The sequence below is a fragment of the Salvelinus fontinalis genome, chromosome 17 (genome assembly GCF_029448725.1).
Source record: "Salvelinus fontinalis isolate EN_2023a chromosome 17, ASM2944872v1, whole genome shotgun sequence".
Taxonomy (NCBI): Eukaryota; Metazoa; Chordata; class Actinopteri; order Salmoniformes; family Salmonidae; genus Salvelinus; species Salvelinus fontinalis.
Window position 1 is genome coordinate 23,117,371 of NC_074681.1, and position 19,342 is coordinate 23,136,712.

At 41.7% G+C, this 19,342-nt stretch overlaps 1 protein-coding gene across 1 annotated transcript in view; it reads left to right on the plus strand.

Moving 5' to 3' along the window:
* The first annotated feature begins 932 nt into the window (after window positions 1-932).
* The window catches only part of LOC129813995 (cadherin-2-like), a 115,022-nt gene continuing 96,612 nt past the window's right edge, over window positions 933-19,342 (plus strand). The window contains exons 1-2 of the mRNA XM_055866694.1: window positions 933-1,263; window positions 3,467-3,578. Of these exons, the coding sequence (XP_055722669.1) occupies window positions 1,207-1,263; window positions 3,467-3,578 (169 nt within the window). The 5' untranslated portion in view covers window positions 933-1,206. The remainder of the gene's footprint in view (window positions 1,264-3,466; window positions 3,579-19,342) is intronic.

Genomic DNA, 19,342 nt, shown 5'->3' on the forward strand with positions numbered 1-19,342 from the left:
TTACTTAACATTGAGGCTGTTATTTACATACCATTCAAAAATAATTAACCCTCCATTAATCAGCAATTAATTGACACTTAATATTCTTGCACATAAGGTAAAGTTGACCAAAATTACCCTAATATCTGTGTCTGCCTCCACACACTGCCACATCCACCACAATGGCCCCACAGATTGAGAGGTGTCACATTTGATTTGCATTGAGGCTGTTATTTGCATACCCTTAAAAGTAATTAACCCTGCATTAACCAGCAATTAATTAACACTTAATATCCTTTCAGATAAGGTGAAATGTAAGATAAACAATTTGCTGTAACCCATATAGATCAAGCCCTATCTATTAATACTCTTCTAGCAGGTTGGAGACCCCCTTCATTGATCCATGATTGGCAGCTAAATGGTAAGATTAGGAATAGGAAACCTTTTATAGACTCTTATACATTTAATTGCAATTGCAGTAAAATATGAAATCAGGTCTAGGTAGGAAAGTATGGCAACATTTAATCAGTGTTTTATAGGGGCCTATTTACTGTTCAACACATGTGCCAAAATGATTTCTTCCTTTTTTGTCAGATAGGCATAGATGGAAGACTAAACCTGATAAATAGTAAATTGCCTATGATTAATGTAGAGCATAATCATCCTCAGTAGAAACCCAAGTGTGTCATTCATTTGGATAAAGCTCAAAATAATAATTCATTCATAGGCCTAATATAAAAATAATGCAAGATTAAGGGCATGTATTTCAATCTCCCAGCCTGAGCTTCCCCTAAAATGTTCAGGCAGCGAGAGGAGGGCAGCAGACTGGCGATAAAATACTTCAAGTGCTTTTCAACAGATTGTATGTTTGTTTTTAGAAAGGAGAAGGAGGAGTTTCGAGACGACGGAGTCTGAAGGAGCCACATTGTGTTTAGTGAACTTGGCGAATTGACCAGTAGGGAGAGACAGTGAGAGATCCTGGCACAGCGACAGGGTATTTTCTGTTGGAGGGACTGTATGCATGGGAAGGAGTAGCAGCCTCAGTACCAGGCGGTGATCTCAGATCGGAGCGGAGAGTGGATAGGGGAGGCTGCTACATGCTGCTGCCGCTGCCGCCTTTGTTGTAAGCAGGGAACGTTTGGTTTCACCACTACATCCAGACTGCAGAAAGACATACGGATATTTATCACGCATTGAAAGGGAAAATACATAACAAAAGGCATATCAATGTACTTATACGAGGGCAGGGGACTGCTTCTGTTCACGCTCTTGGCCGCTTTGCAGGTAATGTGTCTCCGGAACGATTTTGTTGAGTTGCACAAGACAGTTCTAGGACTATTGCTTTCTTTCTGTGACGATGCTGCTGCTGTGATCTGTCGGGTTACGTGCCTGGTTGTCCGTTATAGCTTGCCTCCAAAAAGGCTACATGGGAATTTTTTGGGATGGATGCTCGTTATAATGCATCCAGTATTGGGAACTTGGATATGTGATGGGTCAACAAATAATGACAAGATGTAGTAAATTGATGTTGCGTGAAGATCAACCCTGGTTTGCTTGGAGCCGAAGCGCTACAGTAGTCTATTTGAAGGATGGGATGCTTTGCCATTTAAAAAGCTTCGCTTGTTCAAAATATTACGCTATAATAAACGTGGTTTATTAGTCCATATGGTCCTCAATAAATACAATGTTTATTCTTTAAGTATTTTTTGTTGTTGAACTCGCTAAAATGCTATACTTGCATGTTTGTTGGCTACATTTGTGACCTTTTCACGAGCCAACATGATGTGGTTAGTAAGTTGCTGCTGTCTATTGATGCAGGCTATGAGTTACAAAAGCCTATCATTATTTCTTCCTAACGGACACGGAATGAGCCTCGAGGCAATGGCCCTTTCCGTCTTGTAATTAGGCTATCAGTGCAAACAACAGTTACGGTGCACTTATGTTGAGTTTCTGTATGTTAGTGCAATCCAGAAACTCTGCCAGAGACAATGCTGTGTTGGTTTTTGATTTCCTAACTACAAAATCGTCTTGACCTCAGCCGCTTATAGTGCCTCGGCAGAGTGTAAAGTAGGTTACCAAAGTAGCCTAGTCCAGCCTTGTACTTATCACATTTTATAGTTCATTCTGAATATTATAGTTTCTTCAAAATTATGTATATTTTAATAAGTAATTTAGGCCCGACCTAGCCTACTTGAGTTGTAAAATAATAATTAAGGATTTTTAAATTTAAATTGCCAAAATGTTTAAATAATTAAAGCTGTAATATGAGAGACAGTCTAATGAAATGTAGGCCCATTTATTCATTTAAAAAACGAGCAATGCTGTTCTATGCATGGCGGTGTGCTCTGTCAATTGATGATGTAGTGTGCTAGAAAGCCAGGCATACACCTCCCCCCGCCCCTCCCCCAGCATATTCGATTTCAATTCCGCTGATTAAGAATGGCAAGTGGCACGGATACTCCCAATACTTGTTTTCCGTGGAACTCTTCTCGTTTTACATTATTTTGTTGTCCGGTCCGGCCCTTCTAATGAATAGTATTACGTGTATTTGGGGTTGTGGGGTCATATGCTCGTTTTATTTTGTTTTGGATAGTTTTTTTTATCAATTTGATGCCCATTATGTGCTAGGCTAGTAATAGATTATGTGTTATGTTGTAATAGACGACTCACGCTTGATGAGATAATTGTCAAACTCTTGATCTATCTAATATCTAATTTGTGTTAAATTGAATTTGTTCCATGAATGTTTGTATTTTGTTTTGGAAATAAGATAAATAAAAATAAATACAATGACAGATAATAATTTATTATGTAACAAACGGCAGAAATATAACTTATCGGATTCAACATCAGACCGTTGTGATTAAACCAGAGATAGAGTGGGGGGGAGATGAAGAGGGACGATGATGGGGAGGTGATAAAGAGGGATGAAGATGAAGAGGGATGAAGATGGTTGAGATGAAGAGGGATGATGATGGGGGAGATGAAGAGGGATGATGATTTAGTGTTTTGTTTGAGTAGACACAGGAATTCACACACACAGATGCTTTCACCCCTGCAGTTTAGTAGGAGTTTTAGGAGTTGTAGCCTATCTCTACTGTTCCTGAACTTCAAAGCATCCCGTTTACTCAGGTCAGAGTAGTGATAAGGGGGACCAGCCAGCAGTGAGCCATAGACCCAACATAGAGCCATAACCATGGCCTGGGCCTGAGTCTGGGCCCCTCTCTATCTCCTCAAAGTGACAAATGTGGCCTGTTCTTGCCTAGCCATGCTCCTTGGCTAATGGTTAACCCTTTTGGCCTCATTATCCTAATTGCAGTCCTTGCTATAAAAACAACAGGTGCATTTGAATGACTGTGGAGGGAGATAGAGTGGAGGGTTCAGAATGTGACCAGGAGTTTTTGGGGTAGTCGAAAGTGCATTTTAGAGGGGGTTGATTTGTGATTCTGAATCATTCTAACACCCTCCCCCCTCCTATCCCCCTCAGATTGCAACGGAGGGCAGGGGCACCCCTCCTCTGTGTCGGCCGGGCTTCTCTGAAGATATGTACGTTGCAGAGGTTCCAGAGAGTGCAGAGAAAGGACAGGCCCTTTTCAATGGTATGTCCTGGTTTGAATAGATTTGTTTTCCATTACACTCTTCACTGCCTGTTTGTAGTATGTTTGTGCACATGTGCTTAAGTGTTTGTGTGTGTTTCAAGTTTGAATGTCACATGCACAAGTACAGTGAAATGCCTTTCTTGTGTGTGTGTGTGTGTGCTCGTGTGTGTGCCTGTGTGTGCCTGTGTTTCATTCAACACGTGTATGATGTTGAGTGCAGTCGTGGGTAACAACAAACATCAAAACATATTTAAACAATTAGCATTGCTGTTATGTGGGCCTAAAACCCCATGTTGTTTGGCTTGTAAACAATGAAATGTCAATCTGGATAAATGTAGCCTTACTTCTAATAATTTGCTTACACTTACACTTTTTGAACAACAGAGTTAAATAATTTCCTCTCTCTAATCTTAGCACAGTGTAGCTGAAAAACCAATGCTTAAACAGTAGGGCAACGTGTTCCAGCTTACTTGCTTTTAAAAATAGGTTTTGAGCTCTGAATTTAAAGAATTTTAAAAATGTAAAACCATTTTAAATTAGATTACTTTATACAGTACCCCTCATAGAAAATGCATAAACCTGAAGTCATGGAAAGTTTCAAAGATGGAGACCCACTGCAATTTTCTTCTGAATAGGAAATGAAAACCCAAACCCCTCTACTTGTTTTTAAATGGAACCATGGCAGTTGTAATTCAAAAAGTCAACACATTGGATGCACTTGGGTGCAAAGCACAGTCATGGAATGGAAATGTTACTTATATCTTCTATGTCTGTTTTTGTATGTCAAACACCATTCATTATTCCACATAAGCTAACCCGTGGCACACAGATCAAATGGTCAAAGCTTTTATATGTTGTGTACTAATCGCGGATATATGCAATAATTATTATGCAAGTAAATTATTATGTTGCTTTCACAGTCATTAAATCATTATTTCTGCCATGTTAGTGTCATGCCCTGACCTTAGAGAGCCTTTTTATTTCTCTATTTGGTTAGGTCAGGGTGTGATTAGGGTGGGCATTCTAGTTTTTCGTTTTCTATGTTGGCCTGGTATGGTTCCCAATCAGAGGCAGCTGTCTATCGTTGTCTCTGATTGGGGATCATATTTAGGCAGCCTTTTCCCACCTGTTGTTTGTGGGATCTTGTTTTTGTGTAGTGCCTGTGAGCACTGCATTTGCTGCATGTATCGTTTGTTGCACGTATCGTTTGTTCATTTATTGTTTTGTTTTGCTGTGAGTTTCACATAGAAATAAAAAGATGTGGAACCCAGATCACGCTGCGCTTTGGTCCAGTTAATATGACGAGCGTGACAGTTTGCCTTAAACAGGTTCAAGGAAATGTGTAATACTTGCAAGTACAGTTGAAGTCGAAAGTTTACATACAGTACACTTAGTTTGGAGTCATTAAAAACTAGTTTTTCAATCACTCCACAAATTTCTTGTTCACAAACTATAGTTTTGGCAAGTCGGTTAGGACATCTACTTTGTGCATGACACAAGTCATTTTTCCAACAATTGTTTACAGACAGATTATTTCACTTATAATTCACTGTATCACAATTCCAGTGGGTCAGAAGTTTACATACACTAAGTTGACTGTGCCTTTAAACAGATTGGAAAATTCCCGAAAATGATGTCATGGCTTTAGAAGCTTCTGATAGGCTAATTGACATTATTTGAGTCAATAGGAGGTGTACCTGTGTATGTATTTCAAGGCCTATCTTCAAATGCAGTGCCTCTTTGCTTGACATCATGGGAAAATCAAAAGAAATCAGCCAAGACCTCAGAAAAAAAATTGTAGACCTCTACAAGTCTGGTTCATCCTTGAGAGCAATTTCCAAATGCCTGAAGGTACCACGTTCATCTGTACAAACAATAGTACGCAAGTATAAACACCATGGGACCACGCAGCCGTCATTCCACTCAGGAAGGAGACGCGTTCTGTCTAATAGAGATGAATGTACTTTGGTGCGAAAGTGCAAATCAATCCCAGAACAACAGCAAAGGACCTTGCGAAGATGCTGGAGGAAACAGGTACAACAGTATCTATATCCACAGTTAAACTAGTCCTATATCGACATAACCTGAAAGGCTGCTCAGCAAGGAAGAAGCCACTGCTCCAAAACCGCCATAAAAAAGCCAGACTACGGTTTGCTACACATGGGGACAAAGATCGTACTTTTTGGAGAAATGTCCTCTGGTCTGATGAAACAAAAATATAGCTGTTTGGCCATAATGACCATCATTATGTTTGGAGGGAAAAGGGGGAGGCTTGCAAGCCGAAGAAGACCATCCCAACCGTTAAGCACGGGGGTGGCAGCATCATGTTGTGGGGGTGCTTTGCTGCAGGAGGGACTTGTGCACTTCACAAAATAGATGGCATCATGAGGAAGGAAATTTATGTGGATATATGGAAGCAACATCTCAAGACATCAGTCAGGAAGTTTTACGCTTGGTCGCAAATGGGTCTTCCAAATGGACAATGACCCCAAGCATACTTCCAAAGTTGTGGCAAAATGGCTAGGGATTGGACCAAAGCGCAGCGTTGTGATATGACATAATGATATTTATTAAAGTAAAGACGAAACACGAAAATACTTCAACAAACTACAAAACAAATAAACAAACGTAGACAGACCTGAACTAGAGAACTTACATATACACGAAGAACGCATGAACAGGTACAGACTACACAAACGAACGAAGAAACGAAACAGTCCCGTGTGGTGCACAGACACAAACACGGAAGACAATCACCCACAAACAAACAGTGTGAACAGCCTACCTTTATATGGTTCTCAATCAGAGGAAACGGCAAACACCTGTCCCTGATTGAGAACCATATAAGGCTAATACCAATGACCTAAACATAGAAACACAAAACATAGAATGCCCACCCCAACTCATGCCCTGACCAACTAAACACATACAAAAACAACAAAAAACAGATCAGGAACGTGACAGAAGTGGTCAGTGGCCATGCTGTTTTATATTCCCAACCCCTCTCAATGGCTGTCATTTCCTTTCAACACAGCTTCAGTATCACAGTTGTGTTTGTACAGTATCTGCTCTGTTGGAAATACAACATCGAAAAGCACAGCTTGCTACATCTGACTATGCTTTTATCGGTTTCATTTGTATCTGTTTCATTTTGCTTCTATACCATATCCCTCAGAAAACAAGACAAAATCAATGTAATGTTTTGTTTTAAATTTTTATAATGATACTGACCTGATTGGAAACAGTAATTACAATGTATCATGGAAAACATGACCAATTAATTGCTTTTTTGAGGTTAACTACTCCCTAAGTAAAAGTGCTGCCACACAAACAAATATCACACGATTACAGTCACCAATAGCACCTCTGAACAGTGCTGAGACTGAAGTAGTCAGTTCGGCTGGGGCCTAGCAAGGCAAACTTTTTTTGGGAAAGAAGTGGCAATAGTGCTGTTCGTCCATTTTGAGATGCCGTAGCCAGCATACACTTCCTCAAAATAGTGTAAGATAACTCAAGAAATATGTCATTAATTTTGATGTTTTTGCCGGGGAGATCTTAGTTGCGCAATTTTGCATCTGACTAGGATGTTGGTGCAGTATTTCTCAAGTGAACAAATGTGCACAAGGACGAGTCGTTTCTTGTTGAATGACAACAGGCACGTAATTGAAGAATCCCTACTGTTGACCAATCGCAGACGAGAGGGCATAGACTTCGACTACTGACTTCGACTTTCCTCTGAAAAAATGTAGTCTGCCCAAACAGTCGAAAAAAGTCCAAAACAAAGTCCAAAACAAACAAAAACGTCACAAAACGTTTGCTACCGTTCCATTTATTCCATTCCAGCCATTACAATGAGCCCGTCTTGTTATAGCTCCTCCCACCAGCCTCCTCTGTTGCGGACGCCTTAAGAGTGACTGCCGATAATAAAAGAGGAACATACCACGAATGTGCCATCCCAGGGATTTGGGCCTTGAGGTCATCTGAACCAGAAACTAGCTCCAGTAGCGTTGGATTTCACAGTGTGTTCTAAGAAGTCACAGTCAGCTGAGAGTATGAGTCAGAAGAGACTGGGAGGGTGAGAAGGAAGGAGAGGAGAGCGAGAGATAAAAAGAGAGAGAGAGAGAAAGGGAAAGAAGGAGAGCGAGAGGTGAAAGAAAGAGAGTAAGGGAGTGGTGGTTGGAATGGAAAGAGAGAGCTTTCACTGGCCCTTCCTTATACCTGCTCTACAGCTCAACCTCCAGTTTGATCCTCCAGGTGATGGATTTCCCTCTCAGTTGAATTGTGGATGGGCCGTGACCAGGGGTAGTCAGGTTCCCTTTTGTCTGCCCCACTTCACCCCTCCCCTCACCTTCCTCTCTCCTCTTCTCTTTCTTTACCCTCCCTCACCTCCTCTCTCCTCTGCTCTTTCTCGTCCCTCCCTTCCCCTAGCCCTCAGCCCTCTATGGGGAGAGAGGTTCTCTGACAGGGAGAGAGAGAGGCACAGCACCCCTATGTCATTGTAATGCGTTGGCCTGGAGCTGGGGCTGCATGGGGCTCAGTAGCTCAGTGGCGTGGGATGATGCTAATGAAAGCTCCAGTCGCTAATTAAAAGCTCCTGTGGCATGTTTTGAAAGACAAAGCTCCTACAGTGTGGAGGGAGTGTTAAGCCCCCCCTCCTGTTTTCTAACTCCACTTTCACCATGCTGGTTGTGAATATTGTTTTTACCAGGAGGCAGGGAAACAGGGGCTTTTTGAGAGGCTCCTAGCCACAAGAGGTGTAGTGTGGAGACTAACGCCATGACACCTTTGTGTTTTTTTCTTTCTGTGAGAATGTCTGCTTCCTGTGCATTTAATTACTTTTCTTAATTGCACCCTTAGGCCCTAAATAATGAATGAATGAGGACTGACTGAATTCTAGTTGCAGTCATTCTCCTCAAACATACCTGAGTGTTCATGCTCATTGTAACAGAAAATCCTTCCCTGTTATATCAGAAATAATCTAGCAGCTTCCTTGTTATATGCATGGACCTGTCCTCCTTTAGAAAAGCTATTAGCGAGTATAGTTATACTAGGCTCTCTCTGTAGAGCTGGAATAGATTCCTTCTTCCAAGTTGGGAAAGAGTATCGTTGTGAATATGACTGTAACCCTATCAGTATACAATACTAGGTAACGGTAATACGATCACTTTGTTCTTGCGGCAGTTGACCCTGTGGTGAGTGGAGACAATAGGAGAAGACGTTACAGCCTACCCTACTGTCTCTGAAGGTGATTCATTTCAGTAATTGATTACCAGAATACACACCCTGAGTAGATCTGGGAGAACATCAGCATTCACATGCACATTTTTTGGAATGAATAACAAAACCCAAAGTTTTCTAGGCCCAAAACACATTTGGCTCTGCTTGGGTATTCTCTAGAATGGCAATTCCTCCACAATAAGCAGAAGTAATTGTTTAATTATAAAGACGTAATTATTTGTTAGGTGATGCAGATCCAGAGATTAACTATTGGTTGGCCCTGGCGAACGCTCCATCGGTTTTCAATGGAATTGTTCAGGTGGCTCTGAACAAAGTTCATTAGCAGGGCAGTGGAGGGGAAAGTGAGGGAGGACAATTATTTTGCTACGAGGCCTCCTCTCCTATGTATCCGATGATGTGGAAAAGAGGATTTTAGCTCTTTGTTTGTGAACGTAAAGCCCACAGGCTCAGGCGGTTTCCCACTGTCGGCCCCAAGGGCCTCTCGTGACCTTGTCTTTAAGCATCCCTATTTGTTTAGGGCTGGCTGATACCGAGTCCCTGAGTGGAGTCCTATATAGCTACTCCCACTCACTACACTCATCACCATTCACTACCACAGCTAAGCTAACACTGTGTCACCACCAGTGAGTGTTCCTATAGAAAGGACATTTTAACATTCATGCCGTGTTCATTTCCTGTTTGATCAAAATGACTCATCTGATGAAATCAGCAGGTAAAATGGCCGGTATGGCTGGCGATGGTAGTGTGTACTGGGTCTTGGGGCTGCTGGTTAATGGGTTAATGGAGAATTGGCTATAGAGAGCTGACATGTATTGTCCTGCCTTTCAGACTAGGAGGCTTTTTAAGCAGGATTGTAAAGTGAGTCAGTAACAGCAGCATTATTCAGCAGAGGCTTTCCTCTCCAAAACTGGGTTAATGAAAAAGCCCAAAAGCCTAATTGAACTTAATACATACTCCTCTCACAAGCAGCCACCCTGCCTCCCCAACGCCCCACCACCTACTTTCAATCTTTTTCTTTATTCCACACTCCCCAAGCTCTTACGTTTCAGATGTTTTTGCCAATTAAGTGTGCTGGGCTGATGGAAGGCAACTGTGGTTACAGTCATCTTCAACCTCAGTTCAAGTGCTTTTAACGCCAGTGTGTCGACCGTGTCCACTGAGCTGTCTGTATCTGGCTCCACTGAGCTGTCTGTATCTGGCTCCACTGAGCTGTCTGTATCTGGCTCCACTGAGCTGTCTGTATCTGGCTCCACTGAGCTGTCTGTATCTGGCTCCACTGAGCTGTCTGTATCTGGCTCCACTGAGCTGTCTGTATCTGGCTCCACTGAGCTGTCTGTATCTGGCTCCACTGAGCTGTCTGTATCTGGCTCCACAGACACAGACAGACAGACAGACAGACAGACAGACAGACAGACAGACAGACAGACAGACAGAGAACATCGGCTCTTTTTTTCCTGTAATCACAACACTTTCCATGACTTTGTTTTTTAGTGTAGTTACCTTTCCCTGCTCTGATTTAATAATACAAACCTCTTGAACCCACAGAGAATCAGACCCGTTTGACAAAAATAAATAATACAAGTTTTTTCTGACTTTTTATGTTTTTTGGGGGGAGGGTGAGACTCCATTTGTATGGTGTTGTTGTTCTGGTTCTCTGCACTTTGTCAAGGCTCCTGATGACCCCTGGTATAGAGTACAGCTGTGGCAACTCTCAGAAGTGCTTGAGAGGCCCGTGTGTTTGGTGAGACGTGACCCTGGTTGACGCCGTCCTGTAAATTGGGGCCGGTGCTCAGCTCCAGGAAGGAGGAGGTGGTGCTTCTCTGTGTGTGTGTGGAGGGGGTGGTGGCATGGCATTCTGGTGAGCTCACACTGAATGGAGAGACCAGCCAATGTAGGTTGTGACGCCCCATGTGCACGACACCTCTCAGGGCATGCTGTCCTGACTTGCCAAAATGAACATCTATCACTGGAAAAAGGAGAGGCGGAGCATTCAGAGGGAGCACCGGTCGGTTGGATCTCTATGGATGTTTCCACCATCCTCCATACGATACATGACAAATGGTAATGAATTAACGTGACTATCACAGCGAAGTCAAAGGCATCTGCATTAGTTATGAGAGGCTGCCTGTGGAACACTGGAACACTAAGGGAATGTGATTCTCTTCTAATTGAAGAACGCCCAATAGGCCCCCAGAAATGTACAATAAATTACAACAAAGATACACAAGTTCAGGCGATGGGATGATCAGAAAACACATTCCTTTTATAAATAATGTGTATCTGAGGGTTAGCCTGAGTCAGTGTCATGGCACAGCACATCATGGTCACACATAAGCACATAAGACAATGTGTAATAGCCTCGTGCAATGAAGGCTCTCACTGGCTACCTTGCTGCAGATGAGGTTGTGTAGCAAAGCACTGTCTGAAGCACTGATGTCTGTGCCAATCCTGAATTATTCAATAGTCAAACAAGGCTGCCTTAATATTCGAATCCCTTGGCGAGATGAGAACCATAAATACAGAAGAGACATCATCCTTCAGTCAGATGCGAAGAGGAGAGGAACAGGGGCTAGGAACAGCAGGACAACCAGCCCTTTATTTTTTTTCATTACAAAGATTGCATGTTACACAAGTTCCTCCATCTCTGTTTTTTAAAGTCCGACATCAAGTGCAACCCCACGACCGCACCTCTCTTCCCATCTCATTTGATGGGGGTTCTAAATTCCAATCCCCCGCTTCCCTTGCTTTAAGCCGATGCAGCACTTCTCTCTGGGCTATCCTGTTTGCAGCACCAGTCCATTGCTCTCCTTCTCATTCCCCCCTTGTCAGTTTCCCCCCCAACAAGCAGATCAATAGATCCAGGGTCTTTGTTTGGCCTGATCAATATGTTGTAATGAAGGCTGTGCTCCAATTCCCAGCTAAAGCATGGAAGAATCAGCTTTATTTTTTATTGTTATGAGAACCTATACATTTTCATCACCTGCCCGCCTGTGTTGGTTTTGCCCCATGCCACGCCACCATGGCCTAGATAACCGCCACATATTGTGTCAGTTGATTGGATCTCAGTGGTATACAGTTCCTTCAGAAAGTATTCATACCCCTTGACTTATTCTACATTTTGTTGAGTTACGGCCTGAATTCAACATAGAATAAATAGATTTTTACACACAATACCCCATAATGACAAAGTGAAATGTTTTTACAGAAATATCTCATTTACATAAGTATTCACACCCATGAGTCAATACATGTTAGAATCACCTTTGGCAGCGATTACAGCTGTCTTGCTGGTTAAACTTCTTATGGCTGCAATCCCGTTAACGGGATGATATGACAACAGCCAGTGAAAGTGCAGGGCGCCAAATTCAAACAACATAAATCTCATAATTAAAATTCCTCAAACATACATGTATCTTATACCATTTTAAAGGTAATCTTGTTGTTAATCCCACCAAAGTGTCCGATTTCAAATAGGTTTTTCAGCGAAAGCACCACAAAAGATTATGTTAGGTCACCACCAACTCACAGAAAAATTCTGCCATTTTTCCAGCCAAAGAGAGGACTCACAAAAAGCACAAATAGAGATAAAATGAATCACTATCCTTTGATGATCTTCATCTGATGACACTCATGGGACTTCATGTTACACAATACATATATGTCTTGTTCGATTAAGTTCATATTTATATCCAAAAACCTCAGTTTACATTGGCGCCATGTTCAGAAATGCCTCCAAAATATCCGGAGAAATTGCAGAGAGCCACGTCAAATAACAGAAATACTCATCATAAACTTTGATGAAAGATACATGTTTTACATAGAATTAAAGATACACTTGTTCTTAATGCAACCGCTGTGTCAGATTTCTAAAAGCTTTACAGCAAAACACAATATTCAATAATCTGAAAACAGCGCTCAGCCACAAAAGCAAGCCATACAGTTACCCGCCAAATTGTGCAGTCAACAAAACTCATTAAAAAGCATTATAAATCTTCACTTACCTTTGCTGATCTTCGTCGGAATGCACTCCCAGGACTCCCACTTCCACAAGAAATGTTTGTTTTGTTCGGTAATGTCCATCATTTATGTCCAAATAGCCATTTGTGTAGCGTGTTTGGTAAACAAATCCAACGTCAGGAAGCGCGTTCACTAAAAGCTGGCAAATGTCCAAAAGTTCCGTAACAGTCAGTAGAAACATGTCAAACGATGTATTGAATCAATCTTTAGAATGTTTTTAATTTAAATCTTGAATAACGTTCCAACCAGAGAATTACATTGACTTCAGATGAGCGATGGAACAGAGCACCCTCTCATGTGAACGCGCATGGTCAAAGCATGGTCAGGTCATGGCAGACCTGACTAATTCCCCTCTCATTCACCCCCCTTCACAGTAGAGGCATCAGGTTGTACAGACTGTTGACATCTAGTGGAAGCCGTAAGAAGTGCAAACTCATCCATGTCTCGCTGTGATTTCAATAGGATCTTGGTTGAAAATCGACCAGCCTCACATTTCCCACTTCCTGTTTGGATTTTTTCTCAGGTTTTTTCCTGCCATATGAGTTCTGTTATACTCGCAGACATAATTCAAACAGTTTTAGAAACTTCAGAGTGTTTTCTATCCAATACTAATAATGATATGCATATATTAGCGACTATGACTGAGGAGCAGGCCGTTTACTCTGGGCACCTCTATGCACCTTTCATCCAAGCTACTCAATACTGCCCCTGCAGCCATAAGAAGTTAAGTGTCTAAGAACTTTACACACCTGGATTGTACAATATTTGACCATTATTATTTTCTAAATTCTTCAAGCTCTCTGAAACTGGTGGTTGTTAATTGCTAGACAACCATTTCATGTCTTGCTATAGATTTTCAAGCAGATTTAGGTAAAAACTGGAACTCGGTCACTCGGGAACATTCACTGTCTTCTGGTAAGCAACTCCAATGTAGATTTGGCTTTGTGTTTTAGGTTATTGTCCTGCTGTCAGCTACAAGTGTCTGGTGGAAAGCAGACTGATTCAGTTTTTCCTCTAGGATTTTGCCTGTGCTTAGCTCCATTCTGTTTCTTTTTTATCCTGAAGAACTCCCCAGTCTTTAACGATTACAAGCATACCCATAACAGGATGCAGCCACCACTCTGCTTGAAAATATGGAGAGTGGTACTAAGTAATGTGTTGTATTGGATTTGCCCCAAACATAACACTTTCTATTCAGGACCAGAGTGAATTGCTTTATCACATTTCTTGCAGTATACATTTCTTATTTGGTATTTTGGTATTTTATTAGGATTCCCATTAGGTGTTGCAAAAGCAGCAGTTACTCTTCCTGGGGTCCATGTAAAACATGACATAATACAGAACATTAATAGACAAAAAAAGCTCACGGACAGAACTACATCAAAAAACAAAATAAAAAAAGGCACACGTATCCTACATATCAGTACCCATACATATAGACAAACTATTAGGTTAACTTAGGTAGAGGCATTGTGCCGTGAGGTGTTGCTTTATCTGTTTTTTGAAACCAGGTTTGCTGTTAATTTGAGCAATATGAGATGGAACGTAGTTCCATGCAATAATGGCTCTATATAATACTGTGCGCTTTCTTGAATTTGTTCTGGATTTGGGGACTGTGAAAAGACCCCTGGTGGCATTTCTGGTGGAGTAAATGTGTGTGTCAGAGCAGTGTGAAAGTTGACTATGCAACAATTTGCGATTTTCAATACATTAATGTTTCTTATAAAAAGAAGAAGTGATGCAGTCAGTCTCTCCTCATCTCTTAGCCAAGAGAGACTGGCATGCATAGTATTTATATTAGCCCTCTGATTACAATGAAGATCAAGATGTGCCGCTCTGTTTTGGGCCAGCTGCAGCTTAACTAGATCTTTCCTTGCATGTTTTGGAATTTTTCTATTCTTTACAGGCGTCCTTCTTTTCACTCTGTCAATTAGGTGAGTATTGTGGAGTAACTACAATGTTTTTGATCCATCCTCAGTTTTCTCCTATCACAGCCATTAAACTATGTAACTGTTTTAAAGTCACCATTGTCATGGTGAAATCCCTGAGTGGTTTCCTTCCTCTCCAGAAACTGAGTTAGGAAGGATGCCTGTTTCTTTGTAGTGACTGGGTGTATTGATACACCATCCAAAGTGTAATTAATAACTTCACCATGCTTTACCATGCTTTTTTATTTTTACCCATCTTCCAATAAGTGCCCTTCTTGGAAAACTCCCTGGTCTTTGTGGTTGAATTGTGTTTGAAATTCACTGCTCGACTGACGGACCTTACAGATGACCTTACAGAGATGAGGTAGTTGTTAAAAAATCAGGTTAAACACTATTATTGCAACTTATTATGTGACTTATTAAGCACAGTTTTACTCCTAAGCTTATTAAGGCCTGCCATTAACAAGGAGGTTGAATACTTATTGACTCAAGACATTTCAGCTTTCGTTTTTTATTAATTTGAAAAAAAAACAAAAAAAACATACATACCAGTAAAAAGTTTGGACACACCTACTCATTCAAGGGTTTTTCTTTATTTTTACTATTTTCTACATTGTAGAATAATAGTCAAGACATCAAAACTATGAAATAACACATATGGAAAAATGTAGTAACCATAAAGTGTTAAAAAAAATCAAAATTGATTTTATATTCTTCAAAGTAGCCACCCTTTGCCTTGATGACAGCTTTGCACACTCTTAGTATTCTGTCAACCAGCTTCACCTGGAATGCTTTTTCAACAGTCTTGAAGGAGTTTCCACATATTCTGAGCACTTGTTGGCTGCTTTTCCTCCAATGTGCCGTCCAACTCATCCCAAACCATCTCAATTGAGTGTGACTTGAATTCTAAATAAATCACTGACAGTGTCACCATCAAAGCACCCCCACACCATCACACCTCCTCCTCCATGCTTCACGGTGGGAACCACTCATGCGGAGATCATCCGCTCACCTACTCCGTGTCTCACAAAGACACAGCGGTTGGAACCAACAATTTCATCAGACCAAAGGAAAGATTTCCACTGGTCTAATTTCCATTGCTCATGTTTCTAGGCTCAAGCAAGTCTCTTCTTATTATTGTTGTCCTTTAGTTGCAGCAATTCGACCATGAAGGCCTGATTCACGCAGTGTCCTCTGAACAGTTAATGTTGAGATGTGTCTGTATTTGGGCTGCAATTTCTGAGTCTGGTAACTCTAATGAACTTATCTTCTGCGGCAGAGGTAACTCTGGGTCTTCCTTTGCTGTGGCAGTCCTCATGAGAGCCAGTTTCATAATAGCGCTTGATGGTTTTTGCGACTGCACCTGAAGAATCTTTCAAAGTTCTTGAAAATGTCCATATTGACTGACCTTCATTTCTTAATGTAATGATGGAGTGTTAATTCTCTTTGCTTATTTGAACTTTTCTTGCCATAATATGGACTTGGTCTTTTACCAAATAGGGCTATCTTCTGTATACCACCCCTACCTTGTCACAACACAACTGATTGGCTGAAAACGCACTAAGAAGGAAAGAAATTCCACAAATTAACAAGGCACACCTGTTAATTGAAATGCATTTCAGGTGACTACCTCATGAAGCTGGTTGAGAGAATGCCAATAGTGTGCAAAGCTGTTATCAAGGCAAAGGGTGGCTACTTTGAAGAATCTAAAGTCTAAAGTATATATACTTATTTTGTTAAAACATGATTCCATATGTGTTATTGTACAATGTAGAAAATAGTAAAGATAAAGAAAAACCCTTGAATGACTAGGTGTGTCCAAACTTGTGACTGTTACTGTAATTCCACTTTGGTATTATGGGATATTGTGAGTAGGTCAGTGACAAAAAAATCTCAATTTAATCAATTTTAAATTTAGTCTGTAACAGAAAAAAATGTGGAAAAAGTCAAGGGGTGTGAATACTTTCTGAAGGCACTGTATATGGCTTCAATACCTCCGACCTCTAATGCAATTTTGCCTTTAGTAGTCTAGCAGTGAGAGGTGGGGGCTGAGAACACTTTATACTGATTCTTTCACGTGATCTGGCTCCATTGCATTCCAAAGGCCATATCATAACCATGAAATAGTAATGTTGTTAACGTTTTAAAGCAAGTGCACCCGTCTGCGGCTAATTTGCACAGAGGTGGGAAGGCTGGCGCTGCCTTTTAAGGCTATGATGCTCGGCGGTGTGACTGGAGAGTACATATTTTATTTATGGCTGACCTTTTTTCTTTCCAGCGCCTCCTTATCGAACAGGTAGTCGGCTCAGTCTTTCCACACTTTTTGGGAGCAGACAGGGACTTGAATGCAGATAAAGGTATTTTTGTGTGGAGGGTGGTTGGTGGAGGGTTGACACTGGCCCGCGCTAACCCTTTAGTCTGGCTCACTTTTCACTACACAGCACTCCTGCTCATATCGCTCATATCAGCCGCTAGCCCTGTCCCCTGTTAGACTGTGTGACACTGACATTGGGCAGCAGTTAAGGTGCCTCTCCATTGTGCCTGTGTGTGTGTGTGTGTGTGTCAGGGTGAGTGTGTGGGTGTTTGTCCTTGGCATATAATTAGCCTGTTCGCTCACCCCAGACAGTCCTGAGAGCCAGTGGGTCTCCTCTCCCTCTACACCAGTCAGAGGAGAATTCCGGAAACCACAGCTGTTGAGAAAGGCCTTGCCTTATCGTTAGTCACATGACCTACCTATCGTTCAAATATCTCAACTGACATTCAGCAGCATTCAATATGCTTTCTATAAGGGTTAACGTCATAAGCCTAGATGTGGTTATTTGAGTGTCGTTTCTAACTACATTTTCAAATAATAATTGTGTTGAATGTGTATCCATGGGGATTGGATATGGAAACAAAAGTTTCATACAATAGGTGCATGGGTCCATCCTCAGTTATTTGAAGGTTATGTGCTTTTATTGATTATTTGCTTCTGAATCACACCTGGGCCCTCCAGCCATGAACCCCTCTGGCTTGGGTTTCTGAAATTGATGTGTGTGCTTCAATTTAAAAGACTGTCAGATGGCAAAGATTTTTTTCTTTAACAATCCTTTCCTGTAAGCACTCTGTCATGAGGTGAGGTGTGACTGCGGAGACTGGGAATGGTTCCTGTGCATGGTGGTTTTGACTATAATTCAGATGTTTGAGTTTTAATTTACATGAAATACATCTGGAAAGTGCAGAACATGGCCCTTCTATGTAATGAGGTCAGGTATAAATGGCTGTATTGACCTCGTTTTCCGCATAATATGCTTCCATATATGTAGCCTAGTGTTATTTTTCACCAGTGAAACTCCAGACCTCGATGGAGGAAAAAAAACTGTCCAGCTTGTACTTGGCAGACAACAGATCAACACAGTGGAGTGAAATGTTTATTTTACTAAAGGACCGACAGGCTTTGGTTTTCACTAGTTTTTTTTCTCTCCAGGAGGTAGGCAACTTTAGTTTGGGCAGCAGCACAGCGAACAACTCCATATCTCTTCTGCTAGATTCTAGCCCTGCTTACAGTGTTGACCCAGCAGTCGATTGAGTAGTGTAAGAAACATAGTTTTATTGTGTCCCATTCGTTCATTCCCTCTCTCTGTGTTGTGCAGTTGTTTTTCTCATTATGCTGCCAGCTAGCTGAGTGTGTGGAGGCTAGCCCTCATGTTTTCCATTGCATCCTACCATTCATGCGTCGCCAAGCAAAAAAGACAAAAAGAACAAATATTCATCGTACCACAGGAACTCACTGCTTTTCTCTCCTTCAGTGATCTTTTGTTTGCTTTAGAATACATTTAAATCCTAAACTACCATTTTGTTGGCACTAGACTGGGGTGTGGCCCTAGCAGCACATGTGTCTGATCCTCTGACACTACATATCTCACTTATCTGTGAATGAGAAGAGCTTGTTGGTGTTTAACAATAAATAAAGTGCCGGTGAGAAGAGCTCAGAACAGGACCATCTCTTGTCTGTAGGGTCATAGATGGAAATTAAACAAATATTTTTGAGACAGCTTCACTGAACGGAGAGAATGCAGGGCTTTTTTATTGAAACAGAGCAAAACCAATACCTGAGTGTGTATTTACAGTGTTTTTCTTTTTTTCTTGTCAAATGTAAAGCTCAGTTCATTAAGCCCCATGCTGAGCTGGAGAGGCTACGGGAATTGACACACCATTATTTCACTGACTACAAAAGGGGACATTTGAGGCAGAGAGACATTAATTGACCCAGATACTGTAAGCAAGTTCCACATATGCCAATATCCTGCCTGGGATGAGGAGCCTCCCTGCCTCCTCTCTCCCTCGCCACCGCCCGCCTTGGGCTATGCCAACTATTGTGTTCCGGAGGGGGCTTCTATTTCAACGCACCAGCGCTTCTTTGGACGTTACTTTCTGATGAGTCGCCAGGTCCTATCCTGTGACATTCCTCCCTGACGCATCCTCCTCTCCACTCCCACCCGTCTCCTTCCCCCTCCATCTATCCATCACTCCCTATTACCACTCCCTCCCCATCCACCTCCTATTCATGTAAGCGGTAGTGTGATGGATGAGCCCCCCTTT